At 41.2% G+C, this 11,079-nt stretch overlaps 1 protein-coding gene across 3 annotated transcripts in view; it reads right to left on the reverse strand.

The window, feature by feature from the left end:
* Positions 1-11,079, reverse strand: part of PPIH (peptidylprolyl isomerase H) — a 28,678-nt gene that overhangs the window by 16,523 nt on the left and 1,076 nt on the right. Inside the window, exons 4-7 of one of the 3 annotated variants that reach the window (XM_007526102.3) lie at positions 11,034-11,078; positions 10,730-10,772; positions 7,776-7,868; positions 195-282 (exon numbers count right to left, since the gene is read on the reverse strand). In XM_007526102.3, coding sequence (XP_007526164.1) covers positions 195-282; positions 7,776-7,868; positions 10,730-10,772; positions 11,034-11,078 — 269 coding nt within the window. The remainder of the gene's footprint in view (positions 1-194; positions 283-7,775; positions 7,869-10,729; positions 10,773-11,033; position 11,079) is intronic. The other 2 variants (XM_060206095.1, XM_060206096.1) reach the window with 2 other exon arrangements.

Genomic DNA, 11,079 nt, shown 5'->3' on the forward strand with positions numbered 1-11,079 from the left:
TCATCTTCTAAGTGTTTAAACACTCACCAGATGGTCTCTTTAACCTTTCCTCTAGTTTTCTAACCACAGACCCTCCCACCCCCAGCAGTTAAACTAGCTGAGCATTCTTGATAGAGGAGTTCCACCCAGCACTCTTCCCGAAGTTCCATTCTGGGTAACTGGAGCCTGGACTATGGAACAGGAGCAGGACTCACCAAACACTACATGCTTTCCATCCAACCAATCACACTTAGAGCAGGTGATGAAGAACTGGCAGCCATTTGTACTGGGACCACTGTTTGCCTATTGGAAACAAATGAACAAACAAAAACAACTTGCAATGAGTTCTCTTGGCCATGTTAGTGGAAGAGCAGGATTCTCAAACAGCTTGCAGCCCTAGTCCCTCCACACTTTCAGCACACTTTACTGAGCATCTACTGTGAAGAAAGACTGCGCTAGGGCCCAAGGATACAGAGGTAAATAAGAGCATCTCTGCCCTCAAGGAGCTATCTGACTGAATAAAAGCACATTTCTTCTATGGTGTGGATTTTAACAACTGGAACAATTGTCTATGGGACCTGATTTACTGCACTTGGTACAATACTATTCATAACTGGATTAAGTTATAAATTGGCTGCCAGATGAGAAAAGGTCTGTTGCATTTGCCATGAGTTGATTTCTGTTTGTTGAATGGCTCTGGCCTACATTATTAACAATGATATTAAATAATACTTAAGGGTTGAGAGATAGCTCTCCTGGTAGGGCATGTACCCTACCAAGCATAAAACCCTGGATTCAAACCCTACCAAACAATGGGAGCACCACAGCACAAAGAGAAATTAGACAGACAGTAGAGCAGTGCTGTGTTATCTTTCCCGTTCTCACTACCTGCAATTAGGAAAATGAAAATATTGGCCCAGGAATGGTAAAATGACATTCTCAAGGCCCTGGTGTTAGAAAAAAAAAGTGAAGGTGCAAGAAGTTGCTGTGCTAGTTCTTACTATGTAAGAAAACAGACTACATTTAATCAATGATGTTTGCTTTTTTACAGCTATACTTCAAATTCTTTATTATAGAATTTTATTAAAAATTATTTTTAATTGAAGGTCACAAACTAGTCATAACCCTTCTCTTTCCTGCTCCTGAAACTGTTTTTATTTTTACATCATTACACTTAGTAGTACATTACAAAGGAACAAGCTCTATTACAATGCCGACTGACATTCACTATTTTTTAGTATTTTATTTATTTATTTATTTGTATTTTTGAGAGAGATGCAGAGAAAGACACAGTGAGAAACACCAGAGCACTGCTCAGCTCTGGCTCATGGTGGTGTGGGGGATTGAACCTGGGACTTCAGAGCCTCAGGCATGAGACTTTCTTTGCATAACCATTATGCTATCTACCCCTGCCTGACATTCACTTTATTTATTTTATTTTTGGGAGAGATGCAGAGAGTAATACAGAGAGAAACAACAGAGCACTGCTCAGCTCTTGTATATGGTGGTGTGCGGGACTGAACCTGGGACTTCGGAGTCTCAGGCATGAGAGTTTCTTTTTTTCTGCCGAAAATTTTTTTTTATAGAATTTTTTAAAATATTTGTTTTATTTATTTATTCCCTTTAGTTGCTCTTGTTGTTTTATTGTTGTAGTTGTTATTGTTGTTGTCGTTGTTGGATAGGACAGAGAGAAATGGAGAGAGGAGGGGAAGACAGAAAGGAGGAGAGAAAGACAGACACCTGCAGACCTGCTTCACCGCCTGTGAAGCGACTCCCCTGCAGGTGGGGAGCCGGGGTTCGAACCGGGATCCTTATGCCAGTCCTTGTGCTTTGCGCCACCTGCGCTTAACCCGCTGTGCTATAGCCCGACTCCCAGGCATGAGAGTTTCTTTGCATAACCATTATGCTATCTCCCTCACCCCATTCACTTTTTAAAAATATTTTACTTTTAACCAGAGCATTGCTCAGCTCTGGCTTATGGTAGTACAGGGGATTCAACTTGGACCTTCAAAGCCTCAGGTATGACAGTCTCTTTGCATAACCATTATGCTATCTGTCCCACTCGAGTGACACTCTGTAAAGAGACATTTCACTTTCAGGCCTGGGAGGTAGTTCAGTGGATGAAGCCTTGGACGACGCCATGAGGCCCTAACTTTAATCCCAGGCAAGCCATGTCCCAGAGTGTTGCTCTATTTCTCTCTCATTAACAATCAAGGATTTTTGGGAGCCGGGCGGTAGCACTGCGGGTTAAGCGCAGGTGGCACAAAGCACAAGGACTGGCATAAGGATACCGGTTCAAGCCCCCAGCTCCCCACCTGCAAGGGAGTCGCTTCACAGGTCGTGAAGCAGGTCTGTAGGTGTCTATCTTTCTCTCCCCCCCTCTGTCTTTCCCTCCTCTCTTCATTTCTCTGTCCTATCCAACAACAATAAAAAAAAAAAAACCAAACAATAACTACGACAATAAAACAAGGGAAATAAAATTAATAATTATTAAAAAAACAATCAAGTATTTCTATATACTCTTGTGTACTATATACTGGTCCCCTAGACCACCTTTAATATGCTAAATTCAGGCTTTTGTATATTAGCAAACCCAAGTTAAATTTCAGCAGTTCAGCCTCCCAACAGTGTTTGTATAACTATGCAAATAATTTATTGCACACTTTCCTTATTTTGGAAAATGGAAAACAGAAAGTATAGTACTACTAAAGTAAAAATAATACGGCTGAGGCAAAACTGTAAATTATTACATAGGCTGCTAGTCTTAACCAGATGCTTAGAAAAATGGAAATTGGTTGAGTTCCATGTTCAGCTAAGAAGGAATGAAAATGTGTATGATATACACTATAGACTTTGTCTAGAAATGAGCTCTAACTACAGATTTTAATTACACTTTAGAGATACACCATGTATGAAAAAGCTGTTTGGGGGCCAGGTGGTGGCACACCTGGTTGAGTGCACACATTACAGTGCACAAGGACCCGGGTTTAAGCCCCTGGTCCCCACCTGCAAGAGGAAAGCTTCACGAGTGGTGGAATAGGGCTGCAGATGTCTCTGTCTCTCCTTCTTTCCACCTCCCACTCCCCCCTCTCAATTTCTGGCTGTCTCTTCCAATACATAAATAAAGATTTAAAAAAAATTTAAAAAAAAAAGGCTGTTTGAGGGTCAGAGAGGTAACTCAGCTGGTAGGACATCTGCTGACAGGTTTTAGCCTGAAATACCACCATACAGGAGGTGCCATGGCACTGAGGAAGGCTCTGGTGCTGTGCTGTTTCATCCCTCAATCTCTGAAAAAGCTGACCTGAAGCAGTGAAGTCATTCATGTGCAAGGCTCTGCCAACACATAAAAACAGTTTGTTTTTTTCTTCCTCAGAGCACTGCTCAGCTCTGGTTTATGGTGGCATGGAAAATTGAACGTGTGACTTTGGATCCACAGGCATTAAGAAGCTCTCTGCATAGTCATTATGCTATCTCCCTCATTCCTAGAAGAGACTACTCTCAAAAAAGATTCAGGGGGCAGGGGATAGCTTATTTGGTAAAGCACATGCACAAAGACTTGCGTCTGAGCCCCAGTACTACATGGGAGCACCACACAAAGGGGATGCTTTACCCAAACAGTGGTGCAGTGCTGTGGTGTCTCTCCCCCTTTACCTAAAAAACAAAAATAAAAAAGCACACCAGCAAAAACAAAGGAATCCACCTGCCACTGTAAGGTCATGCTGGCAAAGTCCTAGCAAACCCTCACAGAATAAATAAATAACAAGATTAACTTTTTATTTTATTACTATTATTTATTACTATTTTTAATCTTTTTGTCCTTTTTGTTGCCCTTGTTTTTCATTGTTGTTTTAGTTATTGATGTTGTTGTTGTTGGATAGGACAGAGAGAGATGAAGAGAGGAGGGGAAGGAGAGAAAGATAGACACCTGCAGACCTGCTTCACCACCTGTGAAGCGACTCCCCTGCAGGTGGGGAACCAGGGGCTCCAACCGGGATCCTTACATCGGTCCTTGCTCTTTAGGCCACCTGTGCTTAACCTGCTGCGCTACCTAGCCCGACTTCCCCTATTATTATTATTATTATTATTTTTATTGTTGTAGTTATTATTGTTGTTGTCGTTGGATAGAACAGAGAGAAATGGAGAGAGGAGGGGAAGACAGAGAGGAGGAGAGAAAGATAGACACCTGCAGACCTGCTTCACCGCCTGTGAAGCGACTCCCCTGCAGGTGGGGAGCCGGGGTTCAAACTGGGATCCTTATGCCGGTCCGGTCCTTATGCTTTGCGCCACCTGCGCTTAACCCGCTGCACTACAGCCCGACTCCCTTCCCCTATTATTATTATTTTTACCAAAGCACTGCTCAGCTCTGGCTTATGGTGGTGCAGGAGACTGAACCTTGGACTTTGGAGCCTTACGCATGAGAGTCTCTTTGCATAACCATTATGCTACCTACACCCACCCACCAGATTTATTTTCTGTATTTCATATGAGGTGGTTTTCTATGCGAAAGAATGTGAGAGAGAAGCTGGAGTACCACCACAGTATAGGTGGCATCAGGGAAGAACTGAAAGAGAGACTTTGCTTTTAATATTTAGGAGCTTTTTTTTCTCTTTTCTTTTTTAAAAAATATTTATTTATTTTCCCATTGTTGCCCTTGTTTTATTGTTGTAGTTATTACTATTGTTCTTGATGTCATTGCTATTGGACAGGACAGAGAGAAATGGAGAGAGGAGGGGAAGACAGAGAGGAGAGAAAGATAAGACAACTGCAGACCTGCTTCACAGCCTGTGAAGCGACTTCCCTGCAGGTGGGGAGCTGGGGGCTTGAACCAGGATCCTTTTGCCGGTCCTTGTGCTTGGCACCACGTGCACTTAAAGGAGCTTTTCATACATGGAAGTTAGGAACTGCTTGAGCCAGTCTGAGTAGGCCTAAGCATTGGAATGAGGAACAGACTTGCTGTTCCGATTAATTTTTCTGTTTCTTTCTCTTGACCTTGCTGCTCAGTGTATAAGTATTTATTCGAGGCAGGCAGAAAAAGTTATACAATATGTTTTTCATAGTTCTTGGGACACTCTCTGTCCTTGGCACTTCATTCTTTTTTTCTAGGCAGCACTGCTGAGATAAGCTCTAGGAGCTTCAGAGTCAGGTGACCTTGCTTGAATTCCAACTCCACCTCTAGAGATGGCTACCTTAATTTAGTTACATAATTTCTCTATGCCTCAGTTTCCTCATCTGTACAAAGCACTTGAGAGGTTTATCATAAATTAATGCAAATAAGGTGCCTGCTGGCTAAGTGTTCAATAAATGTTAGCCATTATCCTCATAATCTTTCACTCCATCATTAACATCTGTTCAGTACTATTTTTGTGCCAGGTAGTAAATCCTAGAGATAATGGGACTGTGTTCCAGCCCTTCAGAAACTCATGACTGGGATCAGAGAGACAACATAATGGTTATGCAAAAAAGTCCTTCATGCCTAAGGCTCTGGGATCCCAGATTCAGTCTCCTGTACCAACATAAAGCAGAGTTGAGCAGTGCTCTGGTCATTCTGTATTTCTCTTTCATTATAGCCAAATAAGTGAAATACTAAAATAATAAAAAAAGTTTTGGGGGGGACAAATTTTATTTAAGGAAAAAAAAAAAAAGAAATTCATGACTTTGAAGGCTAGGAGCTAATGTAGTTACGCTATATGTAAGACATTGAAAGCACAACTCGTGGTCTAGGAGGTGGCGCAGTGGATAAAGCACTGACTCCCAAGCATGAAGTCCTGAGTTCAATCCTTGGCAGCACATGTACCAGAGTGCTCTCTTCCTATCTTTCTCATGAATAAATAAAATATTAAAAAAAAAAATAAAAGTAAAAGAAAGCACAACTCAACTACTGTCAGCCTAAAGCAAAAACAAGGATGCTATCAAATATGTGGCAGCACCAACTTAACTGGTATCAGCTGAAGGGAATAGAAATCAAGGTTTACTTTCAATTTTCTGACTTCTCCATAGATGCTCACACAGTGGCTTGCTCCTAGAGGAGAGAGGGTCCCAATTCTCACAATAAAGATTCCAGGCCATCGAAGTCACTCCTATACCCTTTACCTGTATCTGCCTAGCCTGCTGGCAGTTTGCCTTGCTAGTGTCACTTATTACTCTGGCAGTCTCCTTTCCTGTCTGCCACTTATGCAGCCAGTTTAAAACCCAAAATTGATCAACCCCACTTAAGAAATGTGTATGGCTCTCCACAAACTACATAAAATAAAAAGCCCTAAGACACCTTCACCTTATTCTGACATTTTAAAGCCCACCAGGAGCTAGTTCCACCTGTCTGCCCAGTGGTAGTCCCTCCCCCACTCACATCCTATGCTCTCATCACCTTCTTCACTTTCTAGTTCCTAAGTGTCAGCCTGCAGTTTCAAGGTCACGTATCTTTGCCTAAGCTCTTTGCTTGACTTAAGTGCTATAGGACATAAAATTCCTTCCAGAGCTCAAATGTCTCCTTTGTGAAGTTTTGCCTGAGCCCTCATAACAATTACTCTCACTCCTTTGATCCTTTCAGTATTTTTAATGATCTCACTTTAGTACACTGATAGCATGGGTTACACTTCAGTGGACCTCTCGTTCTATATGTATGATTCCCCTATTAGATGTTATGTGTCATGAGGACAGGGATCAGATCTTGGTTCTTATGTCTTACTATGAAGCCTGACATAGAGCTGACATCAACCAATTTTTATCTGATGAATTCCTGAGATAACTGGAAGGGTGAGCAAGCAGAACAGAGAATGCATACACAAATATTGGCTCAGGGGAGTGAGAATTAGGATAGTGAGAGAGGGAAATAACTGAAAAAGAGGAGAGAAAGAAAGTAAGAGAGTGAGAGGGCAGGGGTAGTAAGCATAATGGTTATGCAAAAAGACTCTCATGCCTGAGGCTCCAAAGTCCCAGGTTCAATTTCCCCAGACCACCGTAAGGAAAAATGAGTGGAGAGTGAATGATGGGTAGGAGTCGAAGGAAAGTGAGTAGGGGCTGGGTAGTGTGATATATTATCCTTGCCATTTCTTAAGCTCCAGTGAAGATACCTGCAGCCCAGAGTGAGTGAGTAAGTATAGCAGCTATAAAAAAGAAAGATAGGGTATACCAGGATAAGAATGTCCAGCCACAAGTCCTGGCTCAAAGGTAAGAAAACACACACCAGAGGTGGAGGGTTATGCAAAATGACTTTCATGCCCAAGGCTCTAAAGTCCCAGATTCAATCCTCTGTGTCACCATAAGCCAGAGTTGAACAGTGTTCTGATACGTGTGTGCAGATGCACGGGCATACAACCCTCCTTCCCACACACGTGCATGCACTCAAGAGTTCAATTTTGCTTCCCCAGTCTGCTTGTGATCCAGTCCTTTAAAAAGAAAAAAAGGGGGCCAGGTGGTGGCACACTTGGTTAAGTGCGTACATTACAGAGTGCAAGGATCCAGGTTTAAGCCCCTAGTCCCCACCTGCAGTGGGAAAGCTTCACGAGTGGTGAAGCAGGGCTGCAGGTGTCTCTCTGTCTTTCTCATTCTGTCTCTCTCTCTCTCCTCTCCTCTCAATTTCTCTCTGTCTCTATAAAATAAAATAAAATAAAATAAAATAAAACATTAAAAAAAAAAAAGAAATCATCAATCCAGATTGAGGAAGGAGGGAGGTATGGCAGAGTGAATGCTAGCTCATGCATTTGCTTCGATGCTAAGAGCAAGTATAGGGTCTCAAGAGGGGCCCCAAACCAGCTGGCTATAAACCAATGCCTGAATCTTGCTTGAATCTCACTTACCATGGAAAGCAGGCCTGGAGCTGAGTGTCTGAGTTTAAAATTTTCATCTGCAAATGGCCCTCGGTAAATACTGGCAACTCCAGTACCATCTCCCTGAGCAGAAAGAAGAAAATATTAGCAACTATGTTCTTTGTCTGGAGTCCAGAAAAAGAAAACAGTTACACCCAAAGCCTAACTTCTTTAAAGTCTACTCTTCCTCTTATAGGACATTAGACAGGGTGTGCTCTTGCCATTACAGTCCACATCACCTGCATGTGATTGAAAATAATTACCACTGTATCCAAAACATATACCTCTATTCTGCATTCTTTAAGAGAAAACAAGGGGCTGGGTGGTGGCACACCTGGTTGAATGTATATGCTACAATGTGTAAGGACCTGGATTCAAGCACCTGGTCCCCACCTGTAGGGGGTAAACTTCATGAGTGGTGAAGCAGTACTACAGGTCTCTCTCTTTCTCTATCCAATAAATAAATAAATAAATAAAATATAAAAAAGAGAAAAAGAAAACAAGATTTTTTGGGGTGAAATTTCCTAGTTTTATCTCAGGTGAAAGAAAAAATTTCTGAAAGCCTGCTTCTACCTAAAATTTGTCACTCTTAACATTACCTAGGACAGGAAAGAGAGAGATCTTAAAAAGCTCACAAGATTTAAACTAAATAAACAAACACACAAAGAAGGATCATCTCCCAGAGTCAAAGAAACAGCAATATGACTAGCTAAATGATATTAACAAGAAAGACCATACACAAAAATGGTGGATAAAGACAAAAGTAGGTTTAAGAAAGAAGAAAATGGGGGGGGGGGGTAGCATAATGGATATACAAAAACTTTCATGCCTGAGACCCAAAGTCCCAGGTTCAAACTCCTGCACCAATAGTCAGAGCTGAATAGCAATCTGGTCTCTCTCTCTCTCTCTCTCTCTCTCTGTATCTCTCTCATTAAAGTAAAACAAATATAATATATTAATAAAATAAAAAAAGAAATGTGGTTTGGGTAGCATCTTCTAATGTTTTGGAACAAAAGTGGAGGCTTGATACCATAGATACATATAGCATAGCCACAAGAAATATATATTAATACTTAATAGTGAAGGACTACTCCATGACTGTTTTTGTTTTTTTTTAAGGAATAGAGGTAATATCCCTCTATAACTATCCTCCCCTTTTGTTCTGATGCTTTGCCTACTAATTATACTAATTAACTTCACAGCTTTCCAAGCACAGCTTCCAGAAGTGGAAGAAAAAAAATGGCACAACAGCATTTAGCTCACTAGAAAGGGACTTACTACTATCATTCTAGAATATGTAAATGGCATCATATTTCAGGCTTTTTTTTCTAATTATCTAAAAATGTTATATTTTTATTTTATTTAATATATATGTATTAAATAAACAAATACACACACACACACACATATATATTCACGTATTGGATAAAGACAGAGAGAAACTGAGATAGAAGGGTGAAACAGAGAAGGAGAAAGAGAGAGGCCAGGTAATGGTGCACCTGGTTGAGCGCATATTCTTTTTTTTTTTAATGCTTCTTCCCAGGAGAAGCAGCAACAGCCAAAGAGGAAGAGTTCCAGCTGCTGTACTTTTCTTTCTTTCTTTGTCTTTCTTTCTTTCTTTCTCTCTCTCTTTCTTTCTTTTTTTAAATTTCTTTATTGGGGAATTAATGTTTTACATTCAACAGTAAATACAATAGTTTGTACATGCATAACATTTCCCAGTTTTCCATATAACAATACAACCCCCACTAGGTCCTCTGTCATCCTTTTTGGATCTGTATTCTCCCCACCTACCCACCCCAGAGTCTTTTACTTTGGTGCAATTGAGCGCACAATCTACAGTGTGCAAGGACTGGGTTCAAGCCCTCAGACCCCCACCTGCAAGGGGAAAGCTCTGTGAGTGGTGAAGCAGTGCTGCAGGTATCTCTATGTCCTTCACTCTTTTCCCTCTCAATTTCTGGCTGTCTCTATTCAATAAATAAATAAAGATAATAAAGGAAAGAGGGAGAGGGAGAGGGAAAGAGAGAGAGAGAGAGAGACTTTTTTTAAAATTTATTTTATTTATTTATTCCCTTTTGTTACCCTTGTTGTTTTATTGTTGTAATTATTATTGTTGTTGTCGTCGTTGTTGGACAGGACAGAGAGAAATGGAGAGAGGAGGGGAAGACAGAGAGGAGGAGAGAAAGATAGACACCTGCAGACCTGCTTCACCGCCTGTGAAGCGACTCCCCTGCAGGTGGGGAGCCGGGGTTCAAACCAGGATCCTTATGCCGGTCCTTGTGCTTTGCGCCACCTGCGCTTAACCCGCTGCGCTACAGCCCGACTCCCGAGAGAGACACTTTTAACTTTACCACTCATGAAGTTTCCCCTTGTAGGTGGAGACCAGAGGCTTGAACCCAAGTCCTTGTGCACTGTAAATATGTATGCTCTACAAGTGAGCCACAACTGGCTCCTATTTTATTTTATATTCTGATAGAGACAAAGAGAAGCAGGGAGGGAGATAGAGAGAGGGAGAAAGAGAAACCTGAAGTCTCTCCCCTGGCTGTGGGGACTGGCTCTTTTCCCATGATGACTTGTGTACTTTGCCAATTGTACCACTGCTGAGCCCAGATTTCATGTTTCATGTGATGAATTAATTTGAATTTGTCATACATCATCTATAGATATGCTAGGGAAGTTCAGTTTCTAGCCCTAAGAGGATATTTGGAAGTCACATGAAAGTTAGTGACTCAATCAAAATGCTGATGTCTGTCCTCTAATCATTCAGTGTAGAAACCAGTAACTCTAAATGGCATTCCCACCTCCACTCCTTCCCTTCCTCAAACTTGGATAGTATTCTTAAGCTTTAAAACTAGGTTCATGTCACAAAACAAAACAAACCAAAAACGGTAGTAATAATGAAAAATGAAGCTACAGAACTTTTATAAGAAAAGAGCAGTACTTACATTAACAAAATCTCCACCCTGAATCATGAAATCCTTTATAACCCTGAAACAGAGAACAAAGAATTCTGATTCTGTAGTTTAGAAAAAATCTGAGTTAGTTATTACAGTTTAGGTGAATGCTGATTTTAATTCCTTTGGCATCAATAAATCTTCATATCAATTGCTGAGTACACAGACACACATATTTCCTTCTCAAGTTCTAAGAATCACCAACCCATGGTTCTAGTTACCTTTAATGAAAATAATTCCCCAAGGAAGTTATTCTAAAAGTCCCTCCCCCACCCTGACGTGCCAAAGACCTTACCTATGGAAGGTGCTCCCTTTGTATCCAATAGGAACCCCATCTTTTC

Source organism: Erinaceus europaeus, chromosome 13 (assembly GCF_950295315.1).
Source record: "Erinaceus europaeus chromosome 13, mEriEur2.1, whole genome shotgun sequence".
Taxonomy (NCBI): domain Eukaryota; kingdom Metazoa; phylum Chordata; class Mammalia; order Eulipotyphla; family Erinaceidae; genus Erinaceus; species Erinaceus europaeus.